This window comes from Dendrobates tinctorius, unplaced genomic scaffold (assembly GCF_039654945.1).
Source record: "Dendrobates tinctorius isolate UK_male_01 unplaced genomic scaffold, ASM3965494v1 ptg000084l, whole genome shotgun sequence".
NCBI classification, from domain to species: domain Eukaryota; kingdom Metazoa; phylum Chordata; class Amphibia; order Anura; family Dendrobatidae; genus Dendrobates; species Dendrobates tinctorius.
In genome coordinates, this window is record NW_027361752.1 from 23,052,501 (window position 1) to 23,071,244 (window position 18,744).

The window sequence follows — 18,744 nt, forward strand, 5'->3', positions numbered from 1 at the left end:
ACAACTGTTAAGAGGAGACTTTGTGCAGCAGGCCTTCATGGTAAAATAGCTGCTAGGAAATCACTGATAAGGACAGGCAACAAGCAGAAGAGACTTGTTTGGGCTAAAGAACACAAGGAATGGACATTAGACCAGTGGAAATCTGTGCTTTGGTCTGATGAGTCCAAATTTGAGATTTTTTGGTTCCAACCATGGTGTCTTTGTGCAACGCAGAAAAGGTGAACAGATGGACTCTACATGCCTGGTTCCCACCGTGAAGCATGGAGGAGGAGGTGTGATGGTGTGGGGGTGCTTTGCTAATGACACTGTTGGGGATTTATTCAAAATTGAAGGCATACTGAACCAGCATGGCTACCACAGCATCTTGCAGTGGCATGCTATTCCATCCGGTTTGTGTTTAGTTGGACCATCATTTATTTTTCAACAGGACAATGACCCCAAACACACCTCCAGGCTGTGTAAGGGCTATTTGACCAAGAAGGAGAGTGATGGGGTGCTATGCCAGATGACCTGGCCTCCACAGACACCAGACCTGAACCCAATCGAGATGGTTTGTGGTGAGCTGTACCGCAGAGTGAAGGCAAAAGGGCCAACAAGTGCTAAGCATCTCTGGGAACTCCTTCAAGACTGTTGGAAGACCATTTCCGGTGACTACCTCTTGGAGCTCATCAAGAGAATGCCAAGAGTATGCAAAGCAGTAATCAAAGCAAAAGGTGGCTACTTTGAAGAACCTAGAATATAAGACATATTTTCAGTTGTTTTTTGTTAATTATATAATTCCACATGTGTTAATTCATAGTTTTGATGCCTTCAGAGTGAATCTACAATTTTCATAGTCATGAAAATAAAGAAAACTCTTTGAATGAGACGGTGTGTCCAAACTTTTGGTCTGTACTGTATAGATGTAATCGACATTACATAGTGTATTACATATTTACAATTTATTAGTTTTGTGTTCTAAAGCTGTATTCCAATAAATAGATATTATGTTCTATCTAAATATCTTGATTATTGTATCATAAAAATGATTAAATGCCTGATGCTCACATTGTACTACAATAAATTTTTCACTTAAATATAAGCAATATGTGTGGGAGTCGGAGTCGTGGAGTTGGAGTCGGTGTAAGGGAAATTGAGGAGTCTGAGTCGCAGGTTTGTCTTACCGACTCCACAGCCCTGATTGAGAGACCATCACTTGGGTATCCCATTATGGCGGTCAGTGAACTTCCACCGCTTGGAGTTCTGGGATCCGGACAAACCTGGACAGAACAGGAAATGAAAACATTACAAGGCAATTGTATAAATATATCGCACATATGCACCCTTCTCCTTAGATCCATATACTTGTGTTGACCCAGTTCATGGATGATACCGGAAAAAAATTGACATCTGAATATTCTCGGCAGCACATCCCCTGTTTACAAGGGCAGATGTGCTGCCAACAGCACTTATTTTTAGGCACGCTTAGACACAGGGTTGGCACAAAGGTGCCCATAGAGGTGGAACATGTGCACAGATTGATCAGAAAGTTATTCACTCGATGTAAAGCCCTTGGAGTCACATGGCGTCTGCATTATCTAATTATACTACAACGTGTAGCTCACTGATGACGATGGATGCCTTTACTAGGTGTGTAAGTCCGGAGGCAGACACTGATTTCGTGTGCCAAGGAGCAGCCGGGCGAGACAAATCTCCACAGTTCCTCTCCGCTTTCCATAGTGGCATAACTGTAAGCTGCTAAAAGCTCGTGATGGCAGACAGCTCCAGTCACTTTATAGGAAGTTATCGGGAATTAATGTTTTGCATATTATTGTAATTGCCCACTTTAATTGGTTTTCCCGGTCATAACTTATAGAATATCTAAAAAAAAAAAAAAAAAAAAAAAAAAAAAATTAATGCTTATCTTTCACCACCTTTCAAAATAAAAGCTGCATACATTATTAAATCAATCTCTCCAATCCAATGAGACTGTTGTATTTACTTTGATAATGCATCCAGCCCATGCACATTGTCCAGATGAAGCCCCCCCCCCCAAGAACCACTATATTAGTTGATTAATAATATTGCTTTAATGCTTAAATGATGCTTACAATACTTCCGGGCAGGCAGCCTGTATCAGACAGATTTTTAAAGAATTGCTTTGCATTATTGTTAATGGTTGTGCAGGTTTATATGTAGTATTAGTCATTAACATAAAGCCATCTATTAACAATCCATTTTATAGATCCGTGTGAAACCTGTAGTGGCTTTCATGTCTGCACAGCTTTCAGCCACGTCTCTACAAGCCAGGTGGCCGCATTGTTAGTGCCCTAATGGAACCCATTTAACCTCATTCCTTTCCTATTCTTCCCATCCTTCCACCAATACAAACATGAATCTGAAAATAATGTCCTACAATGTTTGGGGACTGAACAGCCCCAGAAAAAGATGCGTTCTGTGGAGAGAGCTAATCAAATCTAATGCTGACGTCATCGGCATCCAAGAATCCAAATTTAAAATCAATGACCATCCCAAATTTGAACATCGTAAATTTCACCATATTTTCAAATCAAACACTAAGAAAAAGGCAGGAGTCCTCACTATAATAAGGGGTTCAATTCCCTTTGAGCACATTGAGGAACATGCTGACCCTAACAGAAGATATCACATCTTGATATGCAACCTCAATAACCAACTCACCACAATAGTCAACATCTATGCTCCTAACGAGAAGCAGATCAGATTCTTAAATAAGCACCTGAAAAAACCACACTAATCAAAAAAAGGGGAATTGATAATTTTAGACTTTAATATTGTCTCTGACAGCACCATTGACTCATCTTCCCACATTAGACCCCATTCTAATACTCTTAATGGGTGGCTATATAAAAACAAACTATTTGATGTTTTTAGGTGCCTCCACACCATTTCAAAGGAGTACACCCATTTTTCCACAGTACATCAGTCACCTTCACAAATAGATTGAATAATTACTGATGTGTTCTCTCTTCCCAGATGATTCCAAAACGTCATAATCATAGATCCATTTCGGATCATTCGCCAGTCATGGGGGACCTTACTTTAGGCCCACCACTAAAAAAAATAGCTCCTTATGGAAATGCAATGCCAACCTCCTCCACAATCCCTCTTACAAGAAACTAATTGAATCGTTACTAACTCACTACTTCTAAAACAATAAATCCGAATCAGTCAGCCCGTTCACCAGGTGGTGTGCCCACAAGGCAGTACTAAGGGGCGTTATCATACAAATTTCCTCAAATTAAAAGCAAGAACAGGGCAAAAATAAAAGCTTAAATCTAATAAAGACCCAAGTATCGGAACAACTCAAACTCCTCACCCACCCTACAGACTGAAATATCAACCCTCAGACAGGAAATAAAGTCAACTATCTTTTCCTTCTACGACTGTCATTAAATCGTCAAAATATAATTGATATACCTCTACCAATAAACCAATCAAATACATGACAAACCGACTAAAAAGTAAGCGCCTTCACAATAGGATAAATAAAATCACCACTACCAATGGGATATCACTCTCCCACCCGCAGGATATAGTTGACGAATTTGCCAAGTTTTACCGTAACTTATACAACTTGAACCCCCATTCAACTGACAACCAAGCCCATAAAAAATCCATAGAATCTTACCTCTCATCAATCAATCAACCCAAACTTCTTCCCTAAGATTTAATTTCCTCACCTCACCCTTCACGACCACCGAGATTGAAGATACAATTGCTCACCTCAAATCATTCAAAGCCCCAGGCCCCGACTGATTCGGTAACAAATATTATAAATCTTTTAATAAACTTTTATCTCCACATCTTGCCCAAATTTTTAACTTCATCATCCACAGGCTCCTTCCCACCAGAGATGCTGGAGGCTTCAATAGTGCTAATTTCCAAACAAAAAAGCGATCCAGAAAACATTACAAGCTATAAACCTATTTCATAAATCCGGTCGTCAAGTTATTCTCTAAAATCCTAGCAAATAAACTTAATCTTCTACTCCCCGCACTGATCAACAGTGATCAAATTGGCTTTATTAAAGGACGCAACTCCTCGGACAGTACCAGGAGAGTCATAATACCATTAAATTGATCAATAAAAACAAGCAACCCTCCATCCTGGTATCCCTTGACACCGAGAAGGTATTAGACCTTCTGAACTGGGACTTCCTGATGCATTCACTAGCAAAATTTGGCTTTAATGAAAAGTCTATCACGACGATCATGGCCCTTTACCAAAATCCCAAAGCTAGGGTATATTCAAACAACCACATCTCCTCCCCCTTTCGCATATCTAACGGCACTAGACAGGGCTGCCCCCTTTCCCCCTTTTTATTATCGCAATGGAGCCTCTAGCACAGTCCATAAGGCAAAATGAAGCTATCAAAGGTGTAGCTACACCCACCTGTCAACTAAAAATAAGCCTTTTTCCAGATGACATAATCCTCTCACTAACGGACCCAACCAACTCCATGAGAGAATTCCAAAACTCTCTAAAATAATTCTCGGAACTTTTAAACTTTAAAATTAATACTGAGAAGTCCAAAATCCTCCAACTTATCTTAACAGAGGCTCACATCAAAGAAATAAAATCAGTATCTTCCTTAAGTTGGGCAGACAAGGAAATATCCTATCTAGGCAGAAATATCTCCAACAACTTCAATTCCTAATTTAAATTCCCTATCCAGCTCCATCACCAAAGATTTTAACATTTTCAGAGATAAAGACCTTTCCTGGTGGGGAAAAACCTCACAATAAAGTCTTTCATTCTTCCCAAGATTCTCTATATCTTTAGATCACTCCCCATCCCAATCTCAACTTCATACCTAACCCACCTCCAATCAATCATAAACGTATTTATATGGGACAACAAGAAACCCAGAGTTTCTTCTAGCATGATTTACAAAAACAAAACTTACGGGGATTTAAGCTTCATGAACATTACGGCACACTACAACACCAGTTTTGTGAAGCAAAGTCTGCATTGGCTTTCACATAAAAACCCTCCGGCCGGGATGGTCCTGGAGGTCACACTGAACAATAATAACCACCCAAGCAACTTAATCTTCAGGACTATAAAAATGATTGTTCAAACGTGACCCCTCATCCATTCTTCCTGGCATTCACCCAAGCATGGAAAAAACTTTCTAGACTAAAAAAGGTCTTTCGAGATCTGAAATCCGGGGAAAAATCCCACTCTCTCTAATCTTCCTATTCATTAGACAAACCCTACCCACAATTTGGATAGAATACAACATCAGAAAACTGGGGGAAATCTTTATTGGGAACACTTTCTGCCTTTTAGCGACTTAAAACACAACTACAATCTGCCCTCATCGATGTTTCTCCAATGCCTTACCTTAAAAGATCAGATCCAAACCTTTTTGGCCAAAAAACCAAGACTCTAAGGCTATGTGCCCACGCTAGCGTTTTTAAACGCTCAGGAAAAGGATCCCCTTCCCAGAAATCGCGCATCTTTTTCCGCGCGTTTTTTGCGCTATATTTGATGTGATTTTGATGCGTTTTTGACGCGTTTTTTGACACGCGATTTCTGGGATCATTGGGGATTGCTAAAAACGCTCAGCAATGCGGAAATGAGCATGCTGCGTTTTTAGCCGCTAAGCGATTCCTGAGCGGTTAAAAACGCATGCATTGGCACAAAAAGCCAAAAACGCATGCTAATTAATTTGATGCATCTTTTAAGCGTTTCTGCAGCATCTGAGCCGGCTCAAACGCTGCGGAAACGCTTAACAAAACGCATCGTGGGCACACAGCCTAAGAAGCCTCACTAAACCTTTTGAGTGACTTCGACCATAGTATCTTTTTGAAGCCACAAGTACATTTACAGCTGGTTCAGCCGCGAGACAGATCTAGTGGAAATGCCCAAGTATGATGAAATGGGAAAACGAATTAGGCCTGTCATGCCTCCCAGAAAAATGGGAGGACACTTTCATTCACCTACTCATCCAATATGTCAGTGACCCTCCATGAGACTCATTCTAAAATAATCTCCAGATGGTATTACACTCCAACAAGAGTGGCTCACATAGATGCAAAAAACTCTTCCCTATACTGGAGGAATTGTGGACTTCAGGGCGACCTGCCTCATATATTTTGGTACTCGCCAAATCTTCGCAACTTCTGGTCCCAAATCTCTTCTTTGGTCTCCAATCAAAACATCAATCTTTCCCCGCATATGGCGCTGCTATCATTTGAATTAGAAAACATCAAACCAGACCTCAGAGCTCTAATCATCCACATTTTACTAGAAGCTAAAAAAGCCATTGCCTATAACTGGAAAAAACAATCTCGCCCTAACCTTAAAGACTTAACAGACCAAATTTCCCTCCACAGGTCATTCGAGCTCAGATTAGCACTCGCCAATAGTGATGGGCGAGTATACTCATTGCTCGGTTGATCTGAGTATTTTGGCGTGCTCAGAGAATTACCGTATATACTCGTGTATAAGCTGACCCGAGTATAAGCCAACCCCCCCTAATTTTGCCACAGAAAACTTATTGACTCGAGTATAAGCCGAGGGTGGGAAATGCAACTTGCTCCATATTAATATATGCCCCATATAATTCTGCACAAAGGTTAATTGTAGTCAATAACATGCCCCATATAATAATGCTGCACAAAGGTTATTGGTGGCCAAAAACATGCTCCATATTAATATACTATATATGCCCCATATAATGCTGCACAAAGGTTATTGGTGGCCCATAACATGCTCCATATTAATATATGCCCCATATAATAATGCTGCACAAAGGTTATTGGTGGCCCATAACATGCTCCATATTAATATATATGCCCCATATAATACTGCACACAGGTTATTCGTGGCCCATAACATGCTCCATATATGCCCCGTATAACATTGCTGCTGCGATTTAAAAAAAAATGACTTGCCTCTCCTTATGGCATCCTTATAGCATGACTGACTCACCATCTCCCAGTGCTACTCACCCTCCTGGCGTCTGCATATCCGGCTCTGCTACATCTCAGTCCGGGCGTAATCATTAATATGCGGCTCCACCCCTATGAGAGTGGAGACACGTCCATATTCATGACTTTAATGAGCGGTACCATGTGACCGCACAGGAGGAAGACAAGAAGGGAGATACAGACGCCGGGACTGAGATGTAGCCGAGCCGGATATGCAAACGCGGCTGAGGCGACGAAAACTAAATCTCCGAGCACGCCAAAATACTCGGAGGACACCCGAGCAACGAGTATACTCGCTCATCACTACTCGCCGACTATTCCCACTTCAAACATTTCAAAAAATGGTCATACTGGGACAAACCAGTCCCCCCCCCCCTTTTTCTTAACCTTGCTTTAATATCTGGCACAAGTCTCACAAACAAAAGTGATGTATGGTATATATTGTATATACTGTTGCTAATTTTCAATGTTTACATGGTTAATACTATTTTACTTTCTGTAAACACTCAAATCGCAACATTATTGCATTTCCAAAGCTTTTGGTCATTGTTGTAGACTCCTAAAGTTTTTACCCTCCTTATCTATACCCCCCATCTCTTCCCTCCCCTTCCTGATCCCCTACTTGTTTTCAAAATTTCTAATAAAAACTATTAGAAAAGGAACCCATTAAAATACTAGAAATACATAGGAAAATAATTTGCTAATCGGAAGGAAATAAACATTTTATTCTTTTTTTGTGTGGCAAATTTGTACTGAGCGCAAATCATTATTCAAGATTCCAAACAATCATTACCGAAAAAAAACAAATCTTGGGAAGTGTTTTGCTATTATGACCTGATCTATTTTGTAAAAAGTTGCATGAATGGAGAACATGAATTGAGCGCACTGATACACCGTAACAAGGCCCCAACTCTTGTCTGTTGGATATGGTTAGAATAGGTTGAAAGAAGCTTTATTTTTTTTTTTTATTTTTTTTTGTTACTAAAGGAAAAAAAAAATTCTATAGTAAAAAAACAAATCAATACTTATAGCCTCATTCAATTTTAGGAAGGAAGTTTCATAGATGTCGTCATTGTATCCTTGTTGCCAAAGCAAGGCGTTCTGTTATGGTCAAGTGAAAATGAGAGTAAACTAATTTTCCATTTACAGTATAAGGGAAGAATAAGAAGATTATTGCCACCAACTGTGGAGTTTGTCTTCTGAGAACGGAGAAAGGCAAACTTCTGTATACGAGCCCCGTAGAGCAGCTAGTATAGAAATCCAGAATTTCTATCCTATTTCTCCAACCATTATTTATTTACATAATGTAATAAATTGTTTAAAGGGGATCTGTCACCCCATTTTAGCCCTATCATCTGCCGGCACCGCCGTCAGGGCATTCTGTAATGCTGTAGATAATCCCCCGATGTAACCTGAAATAAGAAAAACAAGTTATATTATACTCACCGGGGGCGCGGTCCGGTCTGGCGGCTCCCACCTTCTAGAGATGACGTCCTCCTTCTGCCGCTGCTCCGGCACAGGCGTACTTTCTCCACCCTGTTGAGGGTAAAGTACTGCAGTGCGCAGGCGCCGGGAAAGGTCAGAGCCGTCTGGCGCCTGCGCACTGCAGTACTTTACTCTGCCCTCAACAGAGCAGAGCTGTGCGTCTGCACCGGAGCCGCGGCAGAAGTAAGGAGGAGGACGGCATCGTATGAAGATGGGAGGCGCCGGACCAGACCGCGACACCCATCGGACCGGAAGCCAGGGTGAGTATAATATAACTTGTTTTTCTTATCTTTCTGGTTACATCAGGGGCTTATCTACAGAATGCTGTAGATAAGCCCCTGATGGCGGTGTCGGCAGCTGATAGGGCTAAAATGGGATGACAGATTCACTTTAAAGGAACACAAAATTTAGAAAATCTCAGCACTTACGGTAATCTTAATTCCTCCCTCCTTCTCTTCATCACTGTTCTGTGTCTGGCTGTTAAACCACTGGCTGCAGCAGGAGCCTCTCCCCCATCTGACTTGTGAGGCTCACCTGCTAATCTCTGCCGCCTTCTGAAGATTAAATTTATCAACTGGAGATTTAGCCCAGTTAGCATGGATAATATGCCACAGACTGGCAAATCGCAAGGTCAACTCGATTCTTACGGGCAGGTTTGGTGCATTCAAGCAGCAGCATTTCTGGCTGCTGAGCTGCGTGATTCCAAACATGTCTTTCAATCTGTGGGGGTCCCGGGACATATAAGGAGGTATATTGCTGCAGTTGTCGTACTGTCCACTAGATGTCAGCACAGAAAACCTGGGTTTTGCTTTCCAACTGCTGTGAAAACTAATGGTAATCTCTCCGGAAGTTCGTGTACTAATGTGTCTACCTATTTTTGTGTTCTAGCACCAGCAGACATTCATAAATCAGCTGCGGGAGATCACGGGCATTAATGATCTTCAAGTACTTCAGCACGCACTGAAAGTGAGTATTTTACTGTTCTGTAAACGCCAGGTATGACACCCCCTTAGGCCACCTTCCCATGATGAGCATTTGGTGAGTTTTTCATGTTGCAGATATTTTGCACCTATTACGTGAATTAGACGGGCATGAGACTTCTATGAATCCCATCCACTTTGCTGGAACTGTAACGACGCTGCTTTGCTCAGCGGAAATACGTAGCATTAAAAACTCACCCATGACCCATCGTGGGACCTTGGCGTTGGAGGTTTACAAAGTAAAATGAAACAAATTATGCCAAAATAAGTGTGGAAATTTTTTTAGTATGATGCTTTTTAAGCCTCTTTCAACAGTTTGAAACATTTCTAGAAAAAGCTTCAGATAAGAGAAATTGTAAAATATATTATTCATGGGCGCTATGTATTTTGTTGTTTTCTGGATTGTGATGAACTTTTTCCCAAGTAACTTTATCACACTGTAATTCTGAAACAAATAGCACAGAATGACAAATGTGCAAAAATACCTTGCAGTAAGACATATGACAGTAGTCAGCAAGTGCTGATAAAAGGTAATAACAAATACACGGTATTTAGTCGATACGTTTTTTTGCAAAAAAATGTATGCCAAGCTGCTCCACCTCGTCAAGGTAACCCGTATTGAAGCAGTACCTATCTAATGTATTTAAGACCTGAACATATGAACAGTGTCTAAATGAGCAGGATTAAGACAGGCGCTTTCTAGTGTGGGCACGTGGTGTAAGACAGCTCCTTATGTGCATGTCACACAAGAGAGGGGTGGGGTCTCTCAAATCATGCATTTTTTCGTGCTTATGCATGATTTGAGACCCCACCCCTCTCTTGTGTGACATGCACATAAGGAGCTGTCTTGCACCACGTGCCTATACCTGAAAGCGCCTGTCTTAATCCTGCTCATTTAGACACTGTTCATATGTTCAGGTTTTAAATACATTAGATAGGGACTGCTTCAATACGGGTTACCTTGACGAGGTGGAGCAGCTTGGCATACATTTTTTTGCAAAAAAAAGTATCGACTAAATACCCTGTATTTGTTATTACCTTTTATCAGCACTTGCTGACTACTGTCATATGTCTTACTGCAAGGTATTTTTGCACATTTGTCATTCTGTGCTCTTTGTGTTTCTGTCAGGGTGGTGTGAACATTGTCCAACAGACTTGTTCACATTTGTGCATGTCACGTGTGTTTTTATCACACTGTAATGCGGTATTAAGATATCGCAATAAAACTGCATTGGGTTTTTTTTTTTTTTTTTTTGCCATGATTTTCCAAAATCGCACCAAAAAGATGCAGTGTTTCACCTTAACGCCAGTGTCTCATGATGACCAGCCCAACCTATATTATCTGTTAAGACATCTGGAGGTCATAGGTGGCCTCCGCTGATCATGACACCCCAGATTGAGAATGACGCTCTGGCAGACGCTGCCCGTCAGTGTATCGCATGTGAATGGCAATGGTACACGTCTAGGAAGACTTTGCTTCTACTGGTGATAACAGCAAGGTGTTAAAATACCCATTTATTAAAGTTGCCCCGTTGTCTTCATTTTGACCATCGTGACCATAAGAACATGGCTGGACTGGTAGAGCTCATGTGTGACTGTACGCTGCCTGCGGGACTAGTGGAGACGTTACTTGGCCATCAGCGAGTGGAGCAGTGGTCCTCATGATGACCTCCACTCCATCCCAGTGGCATAGTGTGGGTAGCCACAAGAGAGGGGACAGCTGCCTTGGGTACAAAAAAAAAAAAAATTACCACTTCTTGGAGAAGTGACGATTATGGGCAGTGCACAAAACGAACGTCACTTTGCGCATCGTGTCATCTCGATGCTGATACGGTTTGATCCAGTAGTAGAGTAAGGAGCCGTTGGATCCACCACTCTGCGTCATGTTGGCCATTGTACAGTCTACAAAACAGCGACATCACTGCATTGGACCACCTGTGCAGGGGTGGGATGGATGGCTTTAAGGGGGGCATTATTACTTTTGGAGGAGGGCACTAATGGACATCATACATTTTTTGTTGTATAGGGTTAATATAGAGTTAGTGGCACATTACTTGCCTTGCCCTGGGCTGCGGCTTGTGCCACACAGAGGACGTTGAGACCCTTATTCTCATAGTTGCTAGAGGTCTCGGTGGTCTGACCTTGCCTGTTGCTGAAAAATGTATTTGGTGGGAAAACCCCTGTGGAGGTTACATTAAGATTAACCCAGGGATTATTTTTCCAGATATTATTTTTGTATATTTAGTGAAATGCTTCTTTGCGTAGTTTTCTCCCTAAGCGAGCCGGCAGAGTAGTGATCAGATGGCGTATAGCTGCTCGAGAGCCTGAGAGTCTGCTGTGCTGATATGAGGCTGCGGAGGGAGGAGGTCATTGCCGTTCCTACAACTTGGCACCATGCAGGGTATTCGGTATGTAGCGAACAATGCAGGGTGTGGACGGGACGGTATGATAAACGTGAGATCTATATCGGCGTCTACTAGGAATGAAGGTGAATGTGTTCTGAATTCTGAGAGTTAATTGCGAGAAATGTTATAACTTTGCTATTTATAGGGGATCTGTCATGTAGACAGACCACTGATTATAGAGAACTTGTTGTCTCTAGAACAATTAACAATTTTTGGCTTTTTTTTTTTTTTTTTAAATCCTTGTAACACAATTATCTGATTTAGACAATTGGTCATTTTTCTGATAATTTCCCTTTTAAGGAAGTTTTCCTGCATTAGTCTACAAGTCTGCAGTCACTCTGTGTGACTGCACACTTGTGAATCGTGATATCGCTTGTGCTGCATGCTGTGAGGATTTTCCGGTGCTGGTAGCAGTTATGCAATTTGCATTCTTCCAGCCACATTCAGACTAGACGTGTCTGGCATCACTCAATACACCAGTGAGGCCGCGCATGTCTAGTCGGCACATGGCCCCGTGTATGCAGTGCACTTGGGTCCCTTTCACGCTGTTTGTCACATGTTCGTTAGTCCCGTTGGGAGTTAAGGTACTGTCACACAGTGATGTACCAGCGATCCCGACCAGCGATATGACGCAGTCAGGATCGCTGGTACATCGCTAAATGGTCGCTAGTGAGCTGCCACACAGGCAGATCTCACCAGCGACATCGCAGGGGTCGGGGGTGGCTACTTACCTGTCAGGCGAGGTGATCCTGACATCCTCCCGCCCGCGTCCACGCGTCGCTCGTCATCACAGCAGGAAGCTGACGACGAGAAATGGTCCAGGACGTTCTCGCGCGATCAGCGATAACCAGCGTGGGAGCGGTTGGATGTAAGTATCAGACATAGCGATATCGCTTAGTGTGACAGGCCCTTTACATCCAGAGTCCCCCACTCAAAACAGGATTTTTGCATATGCACAGATGGGGCTATAGACTATAATGGTGCCAACAGGGTCAACGTGTGCCCTCACATGCATTTTTGGGCGTATACGCCCACTGGAGTCAGACACTAAGACGCAGTCTACCCGATGGGACCAACAAACGTGTGACAAAGCACAGTGTGAAAGGGCCCTTACTTGTCTCTCCCGATGTCGGCATCTAAGAATCCTCACAGCCTTAGTGCGTGCGATGTAAGGGATCACAAGTCTGCAGGCACATAGACTGTCTGCCTGACTAAGCAGGTTTGGAAACTTTTAATACTTCATATAGGAATTGTGAGATATGTCATCACTTTAGCAGAAAACTAAACCTGCAGGTGCAGCAGAAAATGTAAGAGTATTCATTTTCTTTTTTATGATGGGTACAACCTAAGATGTAGCAAATGGGAAGAGGTTTGTGTCTGGAGACCTGTCCTGATCGCTCAGAAATCCTCTGCTGTGTGCTCCTGAGCTCCTGTCTGAGTGCGGAGAGCAGACTCATAGACTGTGTTGGGCTCAGACACCACTCAGTGCACTTAAGGTGATATAAGAAGCAGTATTAATAGATGTGAAAGGAAAAATAAAAGAAGTAAAGTGCCTCTGTAAGAGGAAGCGTGTGGGAGCCTTGCACATGTACGGGAGGTGTTTTCCCCCCCTTTTATTTTTATTAAATGAATATGGTTCTCTTATTTTCCAGGAGAGCAATGGGAATCTGGAGTTAGCTGTCGCATTTCTTACAGCAAACAATGCCAAGCTCCCTCAGCCAGAAGAAGGAAGCTACTATCAGACCGCCATCCCCAACAATGACCGCTACATCAGCGTGGGCAGCCAGGCGGACACCAGTAAGTGGATCCGATGCCGACTGACAACACGTGCGACTGTGTCTGCCACATGCCGGCATGCAGATTGTTGTTGTAATCGTTCTGACTGCGTGTCGTGCTGATCATACACCACGTGCATCTGTCTGGGACTGAGATTGGTGCAAATTATTGTGAATATGATGGTAGGCATAGCTTCCAGTTTCTGTTGTAGGGAGTTGCCCAAGAGACTCCAAATTTGTAAGATTATGAGCCTCTTAATAAATTGGGCTCAATTTCAACTTGTTTAAAAAACAAAACGTGTCGGTGAGTCTTGTGTATCCACATGGGGAGCCTCAGTGGTGATTGATGGCTGCTCTGAACCCATAAATACTCGGACTCTCCTATTAGCCAAGTGGCACAATCGTTTTATTTTCCACTTTTGCTAACGTGAGCATGAACCTTTCCCCTTTGTTGTAGGGTAGTATGGCGGATCCACGATAAAAGTGTTATCCTGCACATATAAAGTAAATTAAAGGGGCATTCCGGAAGAAACGCTCATCTCCTGTAGTATGATCCTGCTGTTGTTCTTCCTCCCTTCCTCGTACTTTCTATAAATCTACCAAATAGCTGTTTGGAAATGGGAAGGGTTGGACGCGGAGCCCCCCCAGTGACCAGTGATCACCAGAGCAGGCCCTTATATCCCGGTTTGTAAATAATGGCGTGGTGGTGGAGTATTCACAATGCCGCTCTGCACCGGTATGTCCACTGTGGGTAAGGAGTTGACCTACTTGTAATCTTCTATTGCATATTTGGGTGTAGGGTTGAGCAGGTTCGCAGGATGCAGTGACGAGACACTAGACGAATGGTGGTTTACGAAATTACTTTCATTTAACTGTAGCCACTGGGCTTGGCTGAACAAACATAAAACTAAGAACCAAAGCGAACAGTCCGCGCAGGGACTCAACAATCTTAACCAAAATTGTAACGCCACTTAGCCTGCCAGGGACTGCTGGTTTCGTGAGCGTGGCCGCGTCGAGGTCGCTGAGGTGGCTGTCCTGAGGCCTCGCTACTCCGGGAAGGAATGGGCTCAACAGGCCCTGAAGAAAGTGATATCGGTGGGGCGCAACAGGCCCTGAAGAAAGCGATGCCGCTGGGGCACAACAGGCCCTGAGTAAGCGATGCCGATGGGGCGCAACAGGCCCTGAAGAAAGCGATGCTGGTGGGGCGCAGCAGGCCCTGAAGAAAGCGATGCCGGTGGGGCGCAACAGGCCCTGGAGTAAGCGATCCCAGTGGGGCACAACAGGCCCTGAAGAAAGCGTTGATGGTGGCGCGCCGTGATGACGCAGTTCCCCAGATGTCCTGTAGCCGTCCTTTATCAAGGAGTCTCTCCCAGAGCCAGGGTAGTGGGCCTCTTATCTCGCCTGTGACGAGGTGGCGTATCTCGCAGGCCGGTGACGGCCGGGTCGGCGTGATGGGGGAAGGCTGGGGGGAAGTGTCCAGGCCTCTGTGACCTGGTTACGTGTACTCACGGCCACAACCTGAGGTAAAGTTCCCCTCCCACCAAGGCGGGGGTTGGCGGGGATGACTCTCTCAGAACGGGGGCAGGTAGCAGTCTCTGGTAACAGTCTCCCACGTCTCTCTTGTCGGTCACTGCGCAGCTTTTTCCTCTCCGGCTCCTCTCCGTGCTCCTGCCAGTCACCCTCCTTCCTTCCCTCTCGCTCTCCCTCAACTGCCACCTCCGCGCGCCCCCTGCTCCTTGTCTCCTCGCCCCGCCCCCTGTTGCCCTGACAACTTCAGTCGCATATCTCCCTTTGTAATCTCCCTGGTGTGGTTCCTTCAATAAACCTGATGGCTGTCTCCCTGGTTCCGGCCCGAACACTATATGGGGATCCTCCTTCCCACATTGGGATGGTGGGAGACAGAAGACGTAGTAGATACGGCCTTCAAGCTTCTCACTGACCATTACTTCTGGCTGTTATCTCTTGGCTGCGCCCTTACTGCAGCTGCTCGCTATTCCTGCAGCTTCTCCTGTCTCTAAACACCGCTCTTCGCTCTGGATTTATCCAGGATGTTTACTGCTCGGAGGCCTGGGAACCTCGTCTAGATGAGAGCGGGTGCATCCTGCTCCTATACACAAGTGTACGCCATGTCATTGCCATCAGCCCTGACCAGAGATTGTACAGGCCACGGCGTGCCTCCCGTACATGTTGTTGTCAGGCCACCCCGCTCTGTAATTACCAGTCTTGGAACTAGTTATGCCGCGACGAGTTGCTACTTGTTCTTGGGATACATACATCATAATTATGGCACATGGGTGACCCACTTGTTAACGTTACTGTCTCCCACCCAGTCACTAGTGGTTGCCGTCCTCTTACTGCAAGAGTTATAGGGCTTATTGTTTGCTGTTAAAGGCTCTCTCATTACCAACCAGCCCATTAATCACAGTGCTCTGGCTCCTAAGGTTGCTGATAATCATTTTCCCTGCAAGGGATAAGTACCGTAATATTGTGAGACTGACCATTCTGGATGAATGTCTGTTCATGCAATACATGAGCAATTAGAATCGCAGGCCTAGGGGTGGGAAATCTCTTCTATGACCTTAGAGTGCAAGTGGACAGGGATTGTATTGCTGGGTACAGCTTTTAATCTGAGAGCAACATAATGTAAGGGCAGAGACCCTGATTCCAGCGATGTTTCACTTACTGGGCTGCTTGCTGCGGTTCTGATAAAATCAGTATTATCAGCTGGTGATCCTCACTAGAGGACTAGTAAACCTGCTGCCAGATAGTCTTAACCCCACTCCCACCACTGATTTGGCAGCTTCCTGCCTATGCACAGTGTGTACTGAAAACTGCCAATCAGTGGTGTGGGGGGGGATATTCAGAGCTCTGCTAGATCTGCACCAGAGACAACAGGGATTTTATCAAAATTGCACCAACAGCCCAGTAAGTGATACTAGAATCAGCGTATCTGCCCCTACATTATACTATTACATAGCAATAATCTAAATGACAGATTCTCCTTAATAAGGACACATCCGAAAAGTGAAATGGTTATAAATATAGTTTAAAAAAATGCATAAAATGGAAATGGTCTTGTAAATAAAAAAAAGGTAAGGTTTGGTGGTGGTGTCAATATGGCTGTCACTACAGCTACTCCATAAGTCTTTACCCAGTTTAAAGGAAATCTGTCCCCTGATTATATTGGCATGTAGCTTGTTGAAAGTTAATGTAATCTGAACTTTTATAATATCTGCACTCCATAATTAAAATGCTATTTTTTTCATATGTAAATGAGCCGCACCTAACTGCACCTCCTTGTGTTTAACATCTCATTTGCTTGACTTGGAATAAAGCCCTGGGAGGGAGAGGCACCGGAGGTGCTGTCATCAGGGCCAGAGCACTGCAGCCTCATTTGCATATAGATTAAATGTGATGTATTTTTTTTTTTTTAACCAAACTGGTAATCTAACATTGTGATAAAGATATTTTTAATGCTTATTGATAATCTACCGGGAGAGTATCCACCCCCGAGGAACAGGAAACCTGCCGAAATTGAATGCAGAATATAATTTAAATGGCGTTGGATGTCTGGAATGAAATGCTTTCTTCGTTTTTAGATGTGATTGACCTAACTGGGGATGATAAGGATGACCTGCAGAGAGCGATCGCCCTGAGTCTGGAGGAGTCAAACAGGACGTTCAGAGAGACGGGAATTACCGATGAGGAGCAAGCCATCAGCAGGTCGGTGAACAGCTCGCCTAACGCCTCACTGCGATCACACGCCATTGGCGGAGTATCGAGAACCTGCTTGTGGCCACCGTGCTGGGTGCTGAAATTGGGGAAACTCGGAAGATGGGTTTCAAGGTTATTAAAAAATGTGTAAAATCTAGCACAATTTATAGTATGGAGAGACGTAGTAGTCGACTAAAGTGTTGTGTAGACATAGATGCAGCAGTGATATCGATATGTAGAATAAGATGCTGCTTTACTTGCACAATTAATCCCGGAGAGGCACATGGATATAACTTATCAGCCTTCTAATTAATGGGGTGTTCTGTAAATGGGAAAATATTGGCGAGTGATTGCAAAAAACAAAACAAAAAACACCGTTTATTCTCAATTCCCACCTGCCCACCCTGCACTTTGTGCTCTTCCGGTGGTGGTGAGGTGCTATCTGGTGACTGCGCCATTGGTCTGAGCAGTTTGGGGACAACTCTGTGTCCTGTGATTGATGTTACAAAGAGTGGGAGACACAAAGGACAATAAGGTCTTCTCTGGTGGAGACATGGTGGGATGTTCTATTTTAACATTGTGGTGGATCCTGATGAAGGATAAGCTGCGCGCTCTAATCCCCCATCACCTTTGGGATCTGTTGAATCCAGCACAGCAGCGCAGACTATTACTTCTATCCTCCACCAATTGTTCAGTGATTGGTGTTTGCATTTTATTCCCAATTTGTTCTGAAACTTCTTATTCCCCCAATTAATGTATTTTAATCTGATGAAACAGAATCAGACTGTGGGGTTTCTTCATGCCCATCCTTTGTCCTCAAGATTAGTCTCCATGAAGTGTGTGTGGCAGCAGCTTACCCAATTCTTCTTATTGATTCTTGTGCACACTTGGCGGAGCCAAGCTTCTGTGAATAGGGGCAGAGGAACATCTGCCTGCCCAACACTCGCCTGGCTTCCAAGTAGGTGTATGGCCACCTGGATAGGAACTAGTGTTCACAGCAGTTACAGTATCCATCTACTGAGCAGTTTGTCTAGGTCATCAATAAGCTGCACAATTTGAAGGAACGAGCCGTCTTTTGGGCTGAGGCTACATGGTAACTATGGCCGCGACACTTACATCGTTATGCAATACAAATGAATGGGATAACATTTCTACCCGCAGGGTGTGGAGGCGTCACTAAAAACTCAGATGAGGTTGGACATCTTGGACACTCCTGGGTCCGTTGTGAGCTGCAAAACCTGAGGATCTTCCTCCGGTTCATCTGTGACCAGGTCTAGCCTCAGCCTTAGGGATCCTGGACAACCTCTTTTAAAAAGGGTGCAACCTAGGATAAATTTGTCACTAATCACACCAACTTGGTCCTATCGGAGACTGTTGACTGTGCTAATGTGGCTGAATGTACAGAATGTCACATTTGGTTATGGGC

The 18,744-nt window shown here is 43.9% G+C and overlaps 1 protein-coding gene across 2 annotated transcripts in view; it reads left to right on the plus strand.

The window, feature by feature from the left end:
- Nucleotides 1-18,744, plus strand: part of USP25 (ubiquitin specific peptidase 25) — a 146,383-nt gene that overhangs the window by 25,368 nt on the left and 102,271 nt on the right. For both annotated transcript variants that reach the window (XM_073584479.1, XM_073584480.1), the window contains exons 2-4: nt 9,333-9,410; nt 13,482-13,626; nt 17,204-17,327. In XM_073584479.1, coding sequence (XP_073440580.1) covers nt 9,333-9,410; nt 13,482-13,626; nt 17,204-17,327 — 347 coding nt within the window. The remainder of the gene's footprint in view (nt 1-9,332; nt 9,411-13,481; nt 13,627-17,203; nt 17,328-18,744) is intronic.